General features: G+C 40.0%; 1 protein-coding gene across 1 annotated transcript in view; it reads right to left on the reverse strand.

The window, feature by feature from the left end:
• Positions 1-1,370: 1,370 nt before the first annotated feature.
• Positions 1,371-20,813, reverse strand: part of gareml (GRB2 associated, regulator of MAPK1-like) — a 148,953-nt gene continuing 129,510 nt past the window's right edge. The window contains exons 5-6 of the mRNA XM_059981246.1: positions 6,829-6,998; positions 1,371-3,175 (exon numbers count right to left, since the gene is read on the reverse strand). Of these exons, the coding sequence (XP_059837229.1) occupies positions 2,164-3,175; positions 6,829-6,998 (1,182 nt within the window). The 3' untranslated portion in view covers positions 1,371-2,163. The remainder of the gene's footprint in view (positions 3,176-6,828; positions 6,999-20,813) is intronic.

Consider the following 20,813-nt stretch of genomic DNA (forward strand, 5'->3'; position numbering starts at 1 on the left):
TTAGATGTCCTACCAACAGTCTCAACAAAAGGAGAACATTTACCTGATTCACTATTTTGAGAGGATTCGAGTTAAACATTCCAGCAAATAAAAACTCATTCAGCTCTGCACGAGTCAGAAGGGAATGACCAGAATTCACAGCCGCTTCTGGAATGTATCCCGTGATAGTTAAGGGTTCACTGTACGACCTGTTGTCCAGAAGGTGCAGGCTGGTTTTAAGCAGTGCAAATTTAGACGCTCTGCTGGCTTAACTGAAGCAAATAACCTGTTTGAATCCTGAAATCAACATAAACAAATAGCCGATGCTTTATGTATGGACAAGTCATTAGATTAATTTGGACCAATCCTCTGAGTAGAATACTGTCAAGCCTAACCAAAACAGCTTTATTTCTAGAGCAACAAATGAGGATCTGTGAGGAAAATATCTGCCAAATCACCTCAAGCTATGACAATACCGGTAACCAGCAAGAAAGAACGACACCGTCAAACATCAGATGAGAGGCACCCTCTACGTGATCGTACACCTAATGTCAAGGAGGAGCTTCATGAACAGTGTTGCTCTATTACAATCAACCCCATCTGAAGCTTGCATCGCCTTGTGGAAAGACCGGCTCACCAGTCTCAAATAGCCCCCAACGATGGAAATTCCACCGGATGAAAGCCTCCCCCCAGGAGCTAATTGCAACTGGGCAACCTGGAAGTGCCTGAACAGACTGAGGACTGGTGTAGGTCGTTCAAAGCTGTCACTAAGCAAATGGGGATGTACAACCAGCCCGACAACTTGTGAATGTGGAACAGAGCCACAAACTATGCAACATCTCCTGCAATGTCCATTGCTAGAGGAACCCTGTACTGTTGCAGGTCTTGCCAAATTCAGCAACATGGCGCAAAAATGTATGCAGTTCTGGCTGGGCCATGTATGGACTTGTCTGTGGACACAATAAAAAGATGACAATACTTCCCCAGCAACCATACATGAAGAACATGGAAGACTATAATAGGGTCAGAGAAAACATCTCAGGTGCTAGTATTTCTGCAAGTAAAACAAAGCCTGTTATGTGCAAATAGAAAGGTTCAGACAGAAAAGCAGCGAAAGTATCCATCATTAATTTTGTCATGTATTATCTGTATTGGTTTGTATCAATTAAATTATGCATAAACGGGCATTTCCGTACAATTGCAGTATTATCAAATTTCATTGTTAAAAAAATTATATCAACATGAACATCTACAGTGAGAAAATTTACTTGTCCATAAATATACAGAAATATTCCAAAAAAAAAGATTAGTTGAAAGAAACCAAAACTATTAACCAGTATAATTAAGAGCTGTCTTCCACAAATAACAGACTATACAGATTTAAGACAGTAGTGTTTAGTATGGTACATTTTTAGATCAAATTACTGGCTTAAACAATGTTCTAAATTATAGGCATATGTAATGTACTACAATAAAGAGTACTGCACTATTCTCACATGTGTGTGCCCTTTTCTTCTTCTTCTTCTAGCTTTCAATAACAACTACATGCTATACCAGATATATTTCAACAACTATGATAAATTTCCTAGGCTGTCCTTTTTTGTTCGTTAGGGAGAGACTGTAGAATCCACAGATGCAGAAAAAAATTGTAGGTAACACAAACTGTTTCTTTAATAGAATCCCACTGTTTTATTAGTTCAATGATAGAAGGAATTTATCCACCATTAATCTAATTCATCCTCAGTAACACTAACAGTAGGAGTTAACTGATTAAAAGAAATGGAAATTGTATTTCAGCATTCCATTGTGGAAGCATTTTAAACATTTATGGAAACAGGAGGAGTTTGAATAAACAGAGGCTGAAGTTTCCATAATCTAGACTATTCAAGTTCCAATAAGGCAGCATTTACCGCAGTTCAGCAATAATTTAACTCTTTAACTCATATTTGCACCTACCAAATTGTGCACTTAATCTGAAGGCAAAGGACAGCGAAGAGTACAATGTCAGCTACAAAAGATACAATTTAATAACACATACTTCACACTGCACTACATAAACTGCCAACAAATAATTTGTACTTTAAACATCTGGAAGTGATGTTCATAGAAAGTCTTTAAAACTGAAGGTCCTCCTATGAGTTAAAGAGTTAAACCTTAACCCACTTAGCTAAACAAGGAATTAGGTTAAATCTTCGGCCTCCAGCCTTTGATAAACTGCATGATCTTTTTCACTTGTAGTTTTGTGAGTTTAAAATCATCAGATAAAATCTCCTCAGTCAACTGAACAAAAATATTTCCATCGATGCGCTCACGGATGAAGAACGTTACCACATCCTCTGAAAGGCCAATGAATCTTAGGCATTTGGAGACTTCCTCCATCGAAAGAGTAGATAAGTCAGACGGTGGGTGCCAGTACAGGTCACTACCGTTTAGTCTGGGCATAACTGGTGTATTAGATGAAGGAAGGGTGACAGCTATCTCTGCATTACTCCTTGATGATGCTGGAGGAACTTCAATAACACCCTGGGTGAGATAGACCCTTGTGATACCACCCTCAGCACCTCGTACAACAGTGGGAGAAAGAGAAGCTGTACTCCGGATGATGATGTTGTCTGAATCACAGACTTTCGGAGGCCGTGGTGGTGGGACGGGATACGATATGCTCTCAGACTGTTTGTACAGTGAATCCTGTGCACAGTGCCTGTACTCCTGATTGTACTTCGGATCTCCAGAGGCTGGATCAGGAGAGGTACTACGGCTGACAGTAAGGTCAATTGAATCAAAGTGCTCCGACGTAACAGATGGAGACTTGTAATAATCAGAAGGTTCCAACCAATCTGTTGCTGATGGACTGGACGAGTAGGTAGAGTTGGCAAATGGATTCAATGCCCCAAAAGGGGCAAACCGTTTCTGGGAACTTGGTGGCTTCAATCGGGGACAACTATAATAACTTCTGAAGGTGGTATCTCCAGATAATTTCGGTGTGGATCGCCCACTGATCACACTTTGAACACTGTCTGAATATCCCCATTGGTCGGACCAGGAAGTCTGTACATTCTGGATATTTGATGAAATATTCCCCGACAGTGGGCGGTTGGAAGAATCCGTAGTCTTGCAGTCACCCCACGTGCATGGATAGCAGTAAAGGGAGTATGAGTCTGGAGATGGTGAACAGCTGTCACTGCGCGTTCCAGACCTGAAAGCAGAAGGAAATGAATGGAGGGTGTATTGGAAACATGGCTCGTTAATGCATCTGACAACAAAAAACAACTGTGAGAGGAAACCATGAATCACAAAAAAACAAGCATGAACATGGCAACAAAGGTGGCATGGCATTTAGCAAGTTAATAAATTCTCGGTGGCTCTTGTTTCATTATATCACGATGGCAAGAAATCACAGCCAGCTGCTGAATTTAACCTTCAATATTGGATTTTACTTTTTAAGTAGATTTGATTTTGCATTGATTCAACACTGAACCGTGGGCACAGTATGCATCAAAACTTAGGATGCCATTGCTTTTGTTGCTAAAAGGAGCTGCATCTTGTAATTACCTTGTAAATAAGACATTTTCCTGTCCAAAATTTTTACCTCTGGAGATAAAGGAAACAACAACTGATAGTGGGAGAGGAAAGCAAAGGCATTGGGATATGTGAAATTCATGCTGAGCCAATCAAATCTAAAGTTCTCAAAATAATCAAAGAATTCGAGGAGGTGCATTCATCATCAAATTAGAGACACAAATAGAGGAAATGAGGGAAATTAAGATTGTGGATTGAAAAGACAGAAAAGAAAAAAAAGTGAAATCATTTTTAAAATCTCATTAGCTAAAACAATGGGACAAATAAAACCTCCTCCCTGACTTGCTGAAGGTTTCTAGCCTTATTTTTATTTCCAATTTCCCCATCTGCAGTTTTTTTGAATATCTTTTTCAATTGTCTGTCTTCTCTGGTGAAGGTAAATCTAATCAAAAATACTGTGTTGTTAAAAGTTATCAGTACAGTTGATTTCCAGACAACACTCCTGGGCAAGTTCAAGGCGTAAATAATGTACAATGAATTGTCAAGGTTACTGTGAAGTTAATGTTGAAGTAAAATGTGGCCATTCCCTTCCTCAACACAAATTTAGAATCAGAATCAGGTTTATTATCACCAGCTTATATGACATGAAATTTGTTGTTTGCGGCAGTAGGATAGTGCAAAGATATTTAAATTACTAAATAAATATATAGTGCAAAATTAAAGGAATAACAAGTGTTCATGAATTCTTCAGAAATCTGATGAAGAAGAAGCTGTTCGTAAATCATTGTGGGTCTTCAGGCTGCTTAGTATGGTAGGGATCCGTCATTCATTATGAGCTTACTTTTGAGAGCATAAATTTGTACAGAAAGACATTTCTCTATAATATTTACTATGTTAACTGGTCTGAAACATTTAAATTATTTCCCATTGTTTTAGTCTTCAACTGTCAAGCTTGCACTTTTGTACGAACACCTCTCTTATTGTGGAATTGTTTGTATATTGGGCTTTCTCACAGATACCACTGAGCAGCTCTCGACAAATCTCAAGCATAGCACTGTGATATTCAGCAGCCTTTGACCTTTGTATCAGCTGTTTGTTTATTGCATGAGAAGCATTATTTCAGATACATTATGGCTGGGTACTTTTTTTTAGACTTGCTGATTATAAAATTCTGTACCACAGATTGCCTTTATTGTTTGAAAGAGATATTCCATTTATAAGCATCAGGTGGTAAATATCCCACAGTGCAAACCATGACAGTAATTGCTAGAGATTCAAGGGCCAGAGAAATTGCCTGTCGTGTTAAATCACGTACAGTACAAGAAATAATTAATGTACATAACAGGAAGCACAACTGCAGAAAATATGTCTTAAGCATTTTAAAATTGAATTTGTGATTTTAAGGAGAGCCTATTTGTCATTAAATTGGCCATTTATGTGGGCATCTACTGAAGAAATGAGTGTCAGTGCTGAAGTGCATTATGCCATATCTAAACAGATCTAATACAGCTCTTACTAAGAAAAATAACATATCTCTACTTCTAAGCAGATTCTATATGATTTGTGTCTTTTAATGATGCTTTGTCTGGTTAGATCACTGAAGAATTGATTTGTCATATCTGGCTCAGCTATCTGTCAGTCTCTAACTTATTTTTACTGAACTCAAACTCATTTCAGGGCTTTAGTGGTTAATCACGTCTGGCAAATCCAGCTTCCTCAGCTTTTTTGAAAGCAGCTTTTCCACCTGCAAGAATTCAGGGCACATGCACCCTGAATCTAATTTTCCTGCATATTCCAACTGCTTTTAACCAAATTCCACTTTTATTACACCTGGCCCTTTAAAATACTGCAGGTGATTAAATCACACAGTTGAAGATCATTTCTGGCTTCAGCTCTCAGGGTTCCTCTTTTTCATCTACATCAATGGCCACTTTCTTAGGTACAGGAGTGGAACCTGGTGTGGTTTTCTGCGGCAGCATCCACTTCAAGGTTCAATGTGCTGTATGTCAAGAATGTCCTTCTGCACCACTACTGTAACGCGTGGATATTGGAGGTACTGTCGCCTGCCTTCCTGTCAGCTTGAACCCATCTGGTCATTCTCCTCCAACTTATCTCGTTGACACAGCAATTTCACCCACAGAACGGCTGCTCGGTCTTTTTTTTTCCTCACCATTCTCTGTAAACTTTAGAGACTGTTGTGATGAAAATCCTAGGTGATCAGCAGTTTCTGAGATTATCAAACCACACTGTCCGGCACAAACAATCATTCCACAGTCAAAGTCATTTAGGTCACATTTCTTCCCCATTCTAATGCTTGGTCTGAACAATAACTGAACCTCTTGAGCATGCTTGATATTTTTATGCATTGAGTTGCTGCCGTATGATTAGCTGAGTCCTGCTGCAAGGTCTCAGCCTGAAACATCGACTGTACATTTTTCCATTGTTGCTGCCTGGCCTGCTGAGTTCCTCCAGCATTTTGTGTGTGTGTTGCTTCAGATTTTCTCTTGTTTGTGGCTGATTAGATATTTGCATTAATGAGCAGGTGTACCTAATAAAGAGGCCACTGAGTTTATTTATTGCAACAAAAAAGGTCCTAGGATGTCAGTGTCGGTACACTATTTTTGGAAAATAAGTGGAAACTGCTCTCAGAGTTCAGTGCAATAGTAAACTTCTCCACAAACCTGAATAAAGAGTAAAAATAGTAAGTTATAAAAATTACTGATTTATTATCTGCCAATTTGCATAATCATAAAATTTAAGATATTCAGAAAAATATTTTCAAAATCTGTTGACAATAGTGAAGAAGGACTGTGAATTACAGTTTATTGTTTTACTATATAAAACCGTCAACTTCAGTTTAAGCCAACCTTTTAACCTTCTTTTAATTACAGTCAGTCAACATATCTGGGACTGAAAATAAACTACTGCTAGTGCTGAGTTCCATTCCTCCAAATGGATGTTTTTAAAATGTTGCACCTAACACTACTTCTGTGTTTCCACTGATGGAAGTCAATTGTTTAAATAGAGGAGCTCACAATAAATTATTTATTTTTATTGTTGACATGATAGCAGTACCAAAATGAGGTAACATTCTGTGGGCAGGAAATGCACACATACACAAGATTATTAATAACAGTTGGTTTAGAGATACAGAATTTTACATTAAAGATGAGTCAAGGCAAGGAAAATTCATGCTTGGATGGTAATGATTATGTTAAAAATTCTTCTTAAAAATTAGGATTAGTCAAATATATACAGTATCTCACAAGGTTTACATTCTCTGTTTTAAATTACTTGCGATAAATTGTAATTCAACTGAGAGCCACTTACATGTCATGAAGACCAGATGAGTAATAAGACAGGCTAGGGCTTGGTGAATGGGCCTGCTGGAGCTGTGCTTTTGCAAACCGAGGGGGGACCGGTGGGCTAGGCGCCAGAACGCCTATAGTACCCCGTGGTGGAATAGGGGGAGCATTTAGAAGTCGACATTCTTCTTTCACCTATCAAAATGAAAACATGATATTTTTCTGCAAACTTTCCTGTTAATTCCATCACACAATGAAAATCCACGATGTATTATGATACTTGGAACATTTCGGATGACTCCAGATTATGTGAACATCAATCAAATAACCATCATCCTTGACTTCCTTGACTTAATTCTTATGCTGTGGAACACTGAAAGGTGGTTAGAAATCCATAGCTTTAATATATTAAACAAATAGCATTATTGATCGATCAGTTCTAAAGCTAACATGTGGGTGTCTTCTGTTTGTGTTTCAGAAGCTATTTCAGACAAGAAATACCCAACACTTTAAAATATTCAGAAGCAATCTTATGCAGGGCTGGAAATACATTCTGTATAATGAATCACAACTGATCTGTTCATTAATGTGGTTGGGAAAGGCAATAAGTGCCAGACTCAATCAAAGCTGTATTCACAGGCCAGCAGTTACTGCGAAAAATCCAATATAATTTTATTAGAATTATTATTGAAGAATCTATTGTGGTTCTCAAGAAGTTGAGAACAGACTGAGTCTCCCTGAAACAGGTATTGTTGAGAGGGGAACACCAGTTTCATAACTATAACTATAACTGGTGCAGGTATCACTAACTCTCCTGCATCTGTGAAGCTTTGAATAGGTTCAAAGAAAAGGTGGGAAAGAAATGAAAAGATAGGTTGATAAAATGGGAAGGAGATAGCGGAGAATTTTCCATAGCATAATTACTTGAATTGTTTTGAATTGAGTTGGCTTTATTTCTTACATCCTTCACATGCATGAGCAATAAAAATCTTTACGTTACGTCTCCATCTAAATGCGCAGAGTGCAATCATAGTAATTTATAATAAATAGAACAGGCAATGTATCATGTATGTTGTACAGGTATGTTGAGCAGAATGGCCTGTTTCTATTCTGTGAAATTCTATGCAGTGGATTACAGCATCGTCCAATTCAGTACAGTGAGCTGAACAAGTAACATACAAAATGACATAGCTGACGAGAAGAGACTTCATGTGACTTGTAACATTTTTACAATTATTTATAGATAACAACTATATATTTCCTTGTAATGTCACTGCCTACATTAGCAATATTCCATTCTAAGCTTTTATTGGTTGTGATATGCAGCATTAGTAGCTCAATGTAATAAGAGTTATGAGTATATATGAAATTTAAGGAAGATCAAGCTAGGCCCAGAAATCTGCAGCAAAGCCAAACAGGATATTGAAAAACCAACAAGTACTTTTACTTCTAAAAGGCAATTCAGAGCATTTCTTGCTGGGATGAGAAGGTGCCATGACCCAAACACTAGCTGAAGAATAGTTTAAAGGCAATAAGTTGAAACATAAGAGCATAAGTTGAAGCAGGAATTGATCTTACAGCCAGTCCCATCATGCCCGCTCTATCATTCAATAAGATCATGGCTGATCTTTTACTGCTAACTTTTCCAATTCCCTTAATAAACAGAGATCTGACCAAATCTGACTTATTAGAATACTCTGCCTTCACAGCACCCCAGGATAGAGAAATCCAAAGATTCACTATGCTCTGGTTGAAGGAACCCCTTTCAACTCTGCCCTGAATGACTGTTTCTAGTTTCAAACAGTGGTCCCTGGTTCTAGTCAGACAGTCATGGGCAATATCATCCCTGCATTCACTATGTAAAACTCCCAAAGAATGTCATAGGTTTCAATGAGACAAACGATTGTGCTTCCAAACGTAGCAGAGTACAGGCCAGCAAAGAATAACTTGCCATCCCAAAATGTGTTGCACAGCTTTAGGTTATGGAGACCAGATCTATCTGCAGTATTGCAGATGCAGTTTCACCAAAGCTCTGCATGACTGCAGAGAGATCTCCTTGCTCTCATTCATAAATTATCTTCTAATATTTGCCTTCCTAACTTTTCTTCATGAACATGTTAACTTAAATGAACGGCGTTTTAGAACAATAGGTCCATCGGAGCATCAATTAATCTCTCACCATTTAAGAAATAATTTTCTTGCCTGGAGTGGGTAATGATGTTCAGTGGGTAGCATCCCAGAGTACAGTGTCGGGTTGAGTGGAGTTTCTAACTTATGCAAACTCGTATAGTCAACTTTGATAATAGTAACACATGATGCCAATAGAATCAACAACAAATGCAGAAGTGACACACTGAAATGAATTAAAACAATTAGGCAGGCAGTTGAAATTTAGAAAGGTAGAAACATAGAAAACCTACAGCACCATACAGACTCTTTGGGCCACAATGCTGTGCCGAACATGTACTTACTTTAGAAATTACCTAGGGTTTCCCATTGCCCTTTATTTTTCTAAGCTCCACGTACCTATCAAAGAGTCTCTTAAAAGACTCTATTGTATCCAGCTCCACCAACGTTGCCAGCAGCCCATTCCACGCACTCACCACCTTCTGCTTAAAAAACTTACTTCTGACATCACACACAAAATGCTGAAGGGTCTCAGCCCAAAACGTCAACAGTGCTTCTTCCTATGGATGCTGCCTGGCCTGCTGTGTTCCACCGGCATTTTGTGTGTGTTGTTTGAATTTCCAGCATCTGCAAATTTCCTCGTGTTTACTTCTGACATCCCTTCTGTACCTACTTCCAAGCACCTTAAAACTATGCCCTCTCATGTTAGCCACTTCAGTCCTGGGAAAAAAACCTCTGACTATCCATATCCATATCCATATCCATATCCATATGATCAATGCCTCTCATCATCTTATACATGTCTATCAGGTCACCTCTCATCCTCCGTTGCTCCAAGGAGAAAAGGCCAAGTTCACGCAACCTATTCTCATAAGGCATGCTCCCCAATCCAGGCAACATCCTTGTAAATCTTCTCTGCACCCTTTCTATAGTTTCCACATCCTTCCTGTAGTGAGGTAACCAGAACTGAGCACAGTACTCCAAGTGGGGTCTGACCAGGGTCCTATAAAGCCGTAACATTATCTCTCAGCTCTTGAACTCAATCCCACAGTTGATGAAGGCCAACGTACTGTATGACTTTGTAATCACACTGTCAACCTGCATAGCAACTTTGTGTATCCTATGGACACGAACCCCAATATCCCTCTGAACCTCCACACTGCCAAGAGTTTTAACATTAATACTATATTCTGCCATCATATTTGACCTAGCAAATTGAACCACCTCACACTTATCTCGGATGAACTCCACCTGCCACTTCTCAGCCCACTTTTGCATCCAATCGATGTCCTGCTGTAAGCTCTGACAGCCCTCCACACTAGCCACAAATTTAATGTGGGAAGATATCAGGACACCTCAAAATATAAACTAACAATTTCCCTGTAACTCTCTGGACCATGATCCCTAGACCATGCTTCAGCATAATTTTCAGGCTTTCAGTCACTTAACTCTTGTGGAGATCTCCCCTCCACATTCTCCATTTCCACCCCCAACCACAGTCCATACTTTACCCCACAGCTGCTGCACAAACAGCAATGTCCTTTGTTGATGCAATGTTCAGCCTGCAGCAAAAAAAAACGCGAGCTACTGGAAGATCTCATTATCCATGGAGGCAAATGAATGGTCAATGATTTGGGTTGAGTCTTTGCATCAGGAGTGAGAGTGTAGGGGAAGGACAGCCAGTATATGGCAATAGGTTGAAACCAATAAAGGTGATATAGGAAAGATTAGGCAGATGAAAATGGGTGAGAGCGTGCCGGGGAGAGACAGGACAGAGGCTGGTAGGTAATAAATGAAAGTTTGAAGGGTATATGTAACCAGGTGGGTGAGGGGATAGGAAAGGTGAATAAAAGACAGTATCTGGGTGGACTGGTGGAAGTGAGAAAGGAGTAGACCATGGATGCATGGTCTATCTGAAACTGGGAACTATGTTCATAACATTGGGCTTTACGGTGTTATTCCTCTAGTTGGCATTTGGACTTACTATGGCAGAGGTCAGTTTGGTATGGGAATTGCTTACCTGTTTCCACCTCGACCTCCACATTCCCCCCCCCACCCCCAACCTCCACTCCAATTTTGCTCCATCTGCCCATCATCTTTGCACACAACTCCAAATCTCGTTCCGTTTATCACCTACTAGCTTCTGTCTCCTCCCTCCCTTTCATTTTCATATACAGGCCACCTTCCTCAACAAGCTCATTCCTGATATGGGATGTCAACCCTTTGTCTTCAGAAATTCTGCCCAGTCCCACGGAGATCTTCCAGCAGTTTAATTTTTTACTCCATAATTCAGCATCTGCAGTCTCTTATGTCTCCAACTCTCAGTCTGTTCTTGCTTTACACAGCAGATCTGGTGCCCCCCCCCCCCCGTTAAAAATATCAATTTTCCCGGCCTAATTTTAAACCCACAAAAGCAGCTCTGGAGCTGGGTGATGATAGGAAATATTAGAAAAACATGGTAGGTTAAGTAAGGAAGTTCCAACAAAGTACTAATAAGATATGAAGCAAATTCAGAAAAGTTAGCAGCATCCCCAGTACTGAATCCCAATAGCCAGCCATGGGTAATTTAGAGAACTGGATTCCATGTTTGTCTTCTGTTCCCTTGCTGCAGTTTTACTTTGTTTTGAAGGACTGATCATCCAAGCTCGCTGGCTTGTTTATAATACAATGCCTGTTGCTAGAAACCTGCTTTTTCTTGTGTACAAAACTGTTGAATCAGCTTGAACATCTCATGCAGATGAACAACAGCTATGATGCAGACTGAGTCACGTTTGTTAGACTTGGGTCATATGCTGCGGTCTTTGTTACCATCACATACAATGTCAGTGGAGGGAATACAGTGCAAGCTTATTTGAATAATATCAGGTTAAAAGGTGAGATTTCAGAAACAATAGCTGTATTTCCTGATTCAATCAATTTCAAAGCTACTAAGAGGATCGAAGATGGAGAGAGAAATTGTTTCTGCAGCTTGGTGATCTGGGACTAGGGGCATGTGGTAAAAATTAGAGCCAGATCTTTCAGGCACAAAGTTAGAAATTACAGCCGCATGCCAATTACTGTGAAAGTGTGACAATGACAAAGCAACTACATATATTTATTCAGAGAATGTTATACTTCATTAACTAAAGGTTTTCTGAGGGTGTGAAAAAATACAGGCTTATCATGTGAAACTACTAATTCATCATGATTTCACTGAAAGTCACATCAGGCCCAGAGGCTAAAGTGACTTTATGTTCCCACACTCCTCAGCCAAAACACTCACAGTTGTTGTTATTCCTCTCTGCGCCTTTGGTGCATCGGGTGGCGACCTTTGCATTTGTCTGTTTTTTCTTACGAAGCTGAGTTTCTAGCTCGACGCTCAACCCAGCACGGATGGAAAGCGTGCAAGGAGATGGCCAGATTCGAACCCGAGACCGCTCACTTCGAAGTCTGGTGTGGATGCCACTGCACCACCAGCCAGCCGGCACTCATTTTTCTCTTTATTTCTTCCCTCTAAACTACTACACATTTAGGCTAAAGTTAAGAAGTTGCATTCCTTACAGTGCGAAAAAGATATATATTTCTTGCAAGGCTGCTGCATATTCATGGTTGCTTACAGGTGATGACCAGAACTTTTATCAAGACAAATGGTAGCTGGTACCAACAAATGCCATGAGCAGATCTTCAATGGTTACAATGCACAACACTGAATAATGATCAGGGATACAATAAGCAAACACGAGGAAATCTAACGGTTAGTCCTGACGAAGGGTCTTGGCCCGAAACATCGACAGCGCTTCTCCCTATAGATGCTGCCTGGCTTGCTGTGTTCCACCAGCATTTTGTGAGGGATATACTAACTTGACACTACCTTCGTAGAATTTCCAGCAGAAATGCATTCGCAATGAGTGACATGTTTTCTCTCTGACTGAGAGAGATCATCAAAAGAAACACAATTCTAATGTTTGGATGCTATTTGTGTACCAAATAATAATTTATGTTCTTTCCCAAAATCCCAACATTTGGAGTGATTAGGAAATTTAAGAAAGCTCAAAAGGAGATCATAGACACACAAGGCCTACTAGAGAGTTTGGAATTGCATTTTCCATTTTGTTACTGGCATTAAAAATATGTAAGAGAGCCATAAATTATTTAACACAGATAGCATGAGAAAGTAGTTTGTCAGAGGATAGTTATGGTCTTGTCTCAGAGGAGAAACAGCTGTAAGCTAAGTGCATGCCAAAAAAATGCTTTCTCCACCCAGAAATGTTAAATGGTGAGCCCAAATGTGCATCCTACCAAAGCTCCAACCTCTTGCATGACTCAAACAATTTTCAGCTGCATAGATGTCGGCAGGAACTTCTATGAAAGTTTTTCTCCTGTTAAGTAGGTTTCCTATTTGAGGAGAGCTTTCAAGCACACTCTGATCAATTTATGTTGATCACACTATACATTTCACTTTAGAACAAATCAACCTCTTCTAGTTTGTTGAAAGAATCTGGGGAAGAAACAAGAATAAAGTCGAGTGTCTTCCTCCGCAGATTCTTTCAACAAACTAGAGGAGGTTGATTTGTTCTAAAATGAAACATTTATATGCACAAACACAACAGAACTTCTCTACCTCTGGGTTGCCAACAGTTGCATAGCTATATATTTATGGCACTTAGGCTGAGGCATACCCTCTCTTTGCCTTCCTGATTTCTTTCTTAAGAGTATTCTAAATCTTTGTACAGCCATCAAGAAATGTACTCACTCTAACCTCCTAAACCCAATGTACGCTTCCTTCTTTTCCTTGACCAGAGCCTCAATATCTCTCATCAGTCAAGTTCCCAGAACGTACCAGGTTTACACTTCACCTTTACACCCAGACACTTGATATCACATGAATAAGCTTCCCCCATTCATTTCCCTTCCAACAGCCTCACCCATTCAACCTCTGCTACATCCTGCTCTCGTTCAGGTCTCTAACCAGTGCAGCAGTCCTATCCTTTCCCATCAGTGTCTTAAAACTAATGGTGTAATGAACATTAAAGCCAAAGTGCTCCTTGGCTGACACTACAGTTACTTACCCTGCCTTGTCTCCTAACCAAAGGTCCAGCTTTGCACCCTCCCAAGCAGGGCCCTCGATATTTTGACTCAACAAACTTTCCTGGACCCCATCCAGGCCCTTAACGCTCTGGGTTGCCTTGTCAATATCGAGGAAATTGAAATCTCCCATGACTGCAACCTGATTATTCAGATCAGAATTGGGTTTATTATTACTGACGTATAGAATGATATGAAAATTGTTGTTTTACAGCAGCAGTACACAGCTATCACTAAAAATCACTAAAAGTTACAATAAGAAAAATATTTAAAAATACATAGTGCAAAAGAAAGCAAAATAGTGCATGAATTCATGGACCTTTCAGAATCTGATGACAGAGAAGAAGAAGCTGTTGTTAAAATATTAAGCGTGCTTCCTCAGGCTCCTGTATCTCCTCCTTGATGGCAGTAGCGAGAAGAGGGCATGTTCTGGATGGTGAGGGTCTTTAATTGTGATTGCGGCCTTCCTGGGGCACTGCCTCTTCAATGGCTAGGGCCCATGATGCAGCTGGCTGAGACTACAACCCTCTGCACCATTTTTCCATCCTATACAATGGAGCCTCTATATCAGGCAGCGATATAACCAATCAGAATATTCTGCACGTACATCTGTAGAAATTTTCAGTATTAAAACACTTTGAAAATAACTCTGATGTCCTCATGAGCTGCTGTGTAATACTTGATGCAAACTTTAGAGAAACTCTGGACATGTATCTCCTGTATCATTTCATCAAACTGCCTACCAAGCCCATTTGTTCCAGGGTCACCCAACTGTCTCTGGATGTGTGTTGGGAATAAAACAGACACAGCCTTTTCAAAGTTTGTGTGGGGGTCATTGCACTGTCTATACATGTGTTTGTCCTACTGCTTAATTTATTCAGGCCATTCTTTCAGCATCCCCTATGCCCATCTCGGTTCAAAAGGCAGTGGAGGCCAATTCTCTGGATGCTTTCAAGGAAGAGTTAGATAGAGCTCTTAAAGGTAGAGGAGTCAAGGGATATGGAGAGAAAGCAGGAACGGGGTACTGATTGTGGATGATCAGCCATGATCACAGTGAATGGTGGTGCTGGCTCGAAGGGCCAAATGGCCTACTCCTGCACCTATTGTCTATTGTCAAATTATATTGAAGGAACTCTTTGAAAGTTTTTGAGAGGTCCCATTTCTGTGGATGCTGCAAAGTTAATTTCACTAACATCTGCAGATCATTTGACTTTGTTGGAGAACAGGGTAGTTACATAATTGCACTTGCAAAAGGGATACTGGTAATACACCAATTTAGTTGGTAATTTCCTTCTGTTCAGTGTGTACGTGCCCTTCCCATCAGTCACTCCCCTCGTGTGTTTTCTTTAATTCTTTTATAGTCATCCACTGCTTTGACATCACCAAATGTCTTATTCCCTGCTTTCCATTTTAGTAAAAGAAATATTACATGTTACAAAATCACCCAAAGAAATTGGCCATAGGAGAACCATTTTCAAAATTCGCCAGTGCAAGTTATGCACAGTATTGTGCTGCAGGTTTTCTATGTTTCTTTTTATGTTTCTATGTTTTTTCCCCAAAACGTAGCCTGAAACTTCCATTTAACTGAGGAACTCAACGTCAATAGCTCCTTAGTTAACTGCAAACACTCACCGATGTAAATGCTAAGTGTGGGACTTTGGTGCAGGCATCTTCAAGTGCCCAGACCCTGAACTTGAGTGCAGTCTCCAATCAGCACATCCATTGCTAGGTTCGAGTGCAGTCACTGGAGCACAAGCTTGCTGCAGGTCCCCAGCATTTAAGCTGACGATTCTGCTCTCTGATCTCACACCTTGGTGCAGGACATGTGAACCCACTTGGTTCAGTGGAAGTTTTAAGGCTACTAGAAGAGGGCCAAAATATATTGCGTGCCTTTTTAAAATTATTTGTGATTGCAGTGCACGTTTATAAGCACTTATAAGTGTTTTATGTATTTTATGCTGTACTTAATTTTATTTTAATTTTTGTTTGATGATATAACAGTTTTCCCCCCAATTTTAGGAACATTCAGAAACATTGAAGAAAGTTGAACAACTTTGACAGTATGGTAAACTTTGTAAGAACACACAAAATGCTGAAAGAACTCAGCAGCTGGAGCAGCATCTAAGGAGGTTTCCATTAGTCTCTCTTGTGTCATGGTAAACTCTGCATGGGGCTTTCTTGCTGGTTTTCTCCACCATTTCACACACGCAGTGCAGTTGCCTCACTGCTCGAGCGACTCAGATCCAGCACTCCCCCTACCCTGTTTGCACATCCTCCCTGTTACTGTATGGACTTGCTCCAGGTGCAGATGATGTGTGTCTAGGAATCAGGGACAATGGGATTGTGAGGTGAGTGAATGAGCTTGTGTAAGAGAATAGATTACAAGGAAAGAAATGGGGAAATGGGCAAGGGAGTGGCAGATGAAATATAGTGTAGGAAAGTGTATGGTCATGGTAATCAGAAGTCCTGCTGTCTAGGTTCATGGCTGAGTTTGCAAATCTCTGCTGTTGTTGCTTGATATGTTCTGTTTCATTAGTCTTCTGCTGAGAAGACTAATGTTTTGATAAATAAATTGGAATCCGAATCTAAAATTTACATTCAATGGCTTGGACTCAAGAACATTACTGGCTGGTCAGATAGCAGAAAATAGAAAGTCCAAGGCTCTGCTGCAAGACGAGCAATGGCAGAGACTGACATTGGAAAACCAATGAACGTGTTTATTCCCAGCAGCTTTACTCTTTGAATATTTGTCCCCCTGTTCTTGACCAACTTTCACTGGTGTAAATCTCAACCCCTTCCTCCCAGGAACAATGCAAAGGCAGTAGGTGACAGAAAAAGCTCCAGAATGCAAGTGGACAAAGTATAACATGAAGGGTGAAAGCTGGCAGATACAAGACACAATGAGTACTTAAAAGACAGAAAATCTGCAGATGCTAGAAATCCAAGGAACGCACACAAAATGCTGGAGGAACTCAGCAGGCCAGGCAGCACCTATAGAAAACAGTAAACAGTCAACATTTTGGGCCAAAACCCTTTATCAGGACTTGAACGAGTACTTTTAAGTCAGCATTCAAATGAATGGGCTTCGTAGTGCACGAGAAGGTGATTAGTGAACCCACCATTACAGGTAGGAGGGCATGTTGGTAGGATAATGTGAAACGACCATCTAAGCAATTCTTCAGCCTTTGCTCACCTTAAATGCAGCTCCCCACAGTGGCACATGATCAGCGAATTTATGCCATATTCCCAAGTTTGTGGAGATTGTCAACAGGAACTTTACAGCTCTATTTGGTGTATCGCAAAAAAATTGACACAAATTGATCGGAAAGCAGAAGATAAAGTTTCTTGGAAAGCTAGGTCAGATGTTGGGCACATAAAAGTTTGTCTTCCCTTGGTTACAGTACAACATAAATTACCTCAAATGAATGGGAGCATTTCAAGAGAAAACACTCAATAGCTGTTGCATTGAATGTTGCTTCTCAATCTAGTACTTAGGCGATGCTTTCAGACAGCACCTTTATTCACAGTGCATTCAGAACTATCAGTTTGAAAAAAGAAAAACAAATGAGTTTCACAATGTAAGATGTGGGAGAGTTCTACAGACCCATGCTGGGGCTGCTCCAACTTCTGACACTGATAAATTATATAGCTGGTTCAACTCACCGTGAACAAGTCAGCGAAGGATGTAATTTTCTCTGTTAGATCCATCAACAATCACATTGAACAGAATGCTATTCGTTTAGGTTTCACAACCTTGAAAATTCAGTGGCCAACCAAATAAATATTTAACATTTAATTATGCATAAATGGCAAAGAACTTGTCCTCTAATTTTTTTTAAGCCTGGCTGGTTGCAGAAGCGGCTTTTTGCCATTTTCTTGATTAAGCCAACCTCTGTCCTTTCCTGGTGCTTTTGACAAATTTTCGCACTTCACAGAGCTTACTGAGTGAGCCTTGCCAAATAGACGTGACTGGAACCTCAAGCAAAATTATGCAAAAGCAATGTTTTTTTTCCACAATGTGTCCTTGGATTTTGTTCATTGTGAGTAAAGCTAAACTCACTGTGGTATTCACCAGACTCAACAATATGGCCTGTTTATCGAAAAATGCAGATTAAATGTGTGACAAGGACAAGGGTGAAGTTTATTGTTTTCCTTAGGGCAACAAGAGTGAACTTTTATGTACTTTGAAATATAAATATATTTGGAATAAGGCTTCAGTGTACTTAGACTCTTAAAATTAAATGTTAAGATCTGGTGCTCTTAAAGAAAAACTACACCTTTCAGCTATGCTGTGAAATTTTAAGAGCTTGGCCTATAATTTTCCTCACAATAACAACAATAAACTGCATTTATAGATCAGAATCAGGTTTATTATCACTGAGACATGCTGTGCAATTTCAAGCAAGAGAAGATCTGCAATGCTGTAAATCCAGGCAACACACACAAAATGCTGGAGGAACTCAGCAGTCCAGGCAGCATCCATGGAAAAGAGTACAGTCGACGTTTCAGCCCGAAACATCAACTGTACTCTTTTCCATAGATGCTGCCTGGCCTGCTGAGTTCCTTCAGCATTTTGTGTGTGTTACTGTGCAATTTGTTGTTTTGTGGTAGAAGTACACTGCAAGAGGTGTCAATTTTGTAAAATACCTCAGGATTCTGCAGAGGAACAATCTTTGTGGCCATAAAAAGAGAATATGAGGTCAGATGACCAAATTCCAGGCAGGTCAGGTTAAAAAGGTGTTTTACAGGAGGGAGAGCTGAAGAGACAAAGATTGAAAGCTTTCCACAATGAGAGCGATGGGCATATGGAACAAGATACCAGAATAGTGGTGAAGTCAGTTACAATTACAATGTTTAAAAGACGTTTGGACAGGTTTATGGAGAGAAAAGGTTTAGTGGGATATGGTCCAAATGCAGGCTTGGGAAGGCACTTGGTTGGCATGGAGAAGTTACTTTAAAAAGCCTGTTGTTATGCTGTATATTTATGACTCTAAATTTCAGAGTTTGTAGCCTAGGCAGTTGAAGTCACAACTGCCAAGTAGGTAAAACCAGGGAACATGCAAGGGGTCAGATCTGGAGGAACACAACAATCTAAGGATTCATAGGATTGGAGGAGGTTTCAGAGATGGAGGGTCGGGAGAATTGGGGATTTGATTTTAATTAACTATATACAAAGAGGGCTCTACTGAAGTATGCAAACTTGGGAGAGTCATGCTCTTCCATTTCTCAAATCTGGAAGCCAAAGTGTCTGCAAAGCCCTATTTGTCACTATTGTTGCAAAGGGAAAAGAAGAATTTAAAAATCAAAAGGTTTTGCAGAAAGGGGAATGGATTAACGTCAGCAAGTATAGTTACGGTCAAAAAAGCACTACTTACTGAGATGGACAGATTAACTGAAAGTCTCATTATAGTTACAATCGTGTCATTTATCATGAGTCATGATTGCTTGGACTGCCTATGTCATGATTCTACAACTGAGGTGAAAGGAAATAAATGAAAACGACTAAAATAGAAGAAATACTTGCTAAAAGTTAAAATTCTGAACTGACATTATACTTGTCATTATAATATTCTCTAACTGTGCTTTGTTGGACATGTTGGCCTCCAGATCAGAAAAACAAGATTCCGACCTGTGTTTATGGAACTCAGCTCAGTCTTCTCGATGCAGTTTGGCGCCAGAATCAGAAACACACTTAGTTGTGACATGGACAGCAGAAATTTTAAGAGCAGTTGGACATTGATTCGGTAAAAAAAAATCAATGGAAAGATGGGCTGTAAACAGGGGAGGGTCGTGATCCACAAGTAATAGCATCCCGAAGCGTCACTGGCTTTTGTTCACGACCTTTTCAGCAGTCACAGACTTCAGTGAATTAATTCTAAAATACCTCAATCAGAAATAGCAAACTAAAGAAACTTACTGCAAAGTGAACAACAGATTCAATTTCCCTTTCAGTAAACAAGTTATAAGTGGACATCTGCAGTCCAGAAATGATTCAAATTATGCATGGCAGATGACCTCCCCACAGCAAACAATAACCCTAGAGCTTTTATTTTTGATGCCATGTGTAGGCCTAATGGGCTTGCATGGTCTTTCCTAGTCTTGCAATTCCCATCTCAATGGAGACAAATTAAAAGTATTTGGAACTACTTGTGTTCGTAACAGCAAATAACGCTCTGAAAAAATGATGAAGCAAAGGGAGGAGAAATCAAGTGAACCGCAGCATTGGTACATTGCTGGGCAATTTGTGCAAGGTGCTGCCATTTTAATGCTTCTCAAGTCTAAATCTGACGACTACCTCAGAAAACCTGAATCCAGTAGCACAGCAGCCGAAGAATGAGATATCTGCCACTGACTTGAAGGTACAGAGATTCAGAAGGTCACTTTATATAAGAAACTTTGTCAGGTTAGGCAGGCAGGTAGGCAGAAGTGGTGGGGTGGCTCTGCTGGTAAAAAATTAAACTAAATCCTTAGAAAAAGGTGACATAGGATGGGAAAATGTAGAATTCTTGTGAGTAGACTTAAGAAACTGCAAGGGTAAAAACATTCTGATGGGAGTGATATACAGGCCTCCAAACAGCAGCCAGGGTGTGAGCTGCAAATTACAATGTGAGATAGAAAAGGCAGGTGAAAAGGGCAATGTTATGATAATGATGGGGAGTTCAATATGCAGGTAGATCGGGGAAAATCAGGTTGGTGCTGTATCCTAAAGGCTGATTTATACTTGTGCATACGAGCTATGCCGCAGCCTGTGCCGGAACCCTGATTTTCACTTCTGCGTCGCTCTACACCGTAGCGAGCATGCGTTGGTGTGCGCCAAAA

This window comes from Hypanus sabinus, chromosome 10 (genome assembly GCF_030144855.1).
Source record: "Hypanus sabinus isolate sHypSab1 chromosome 10, sHypSab1.hap1, whole genome shotgun sequence".
NCBI lineage: Eukaryota > Metazoa > Chordata > Chondrichthyes > Myliobatiformes > Dasyatidae > Hypanus > Hypanus sabinus.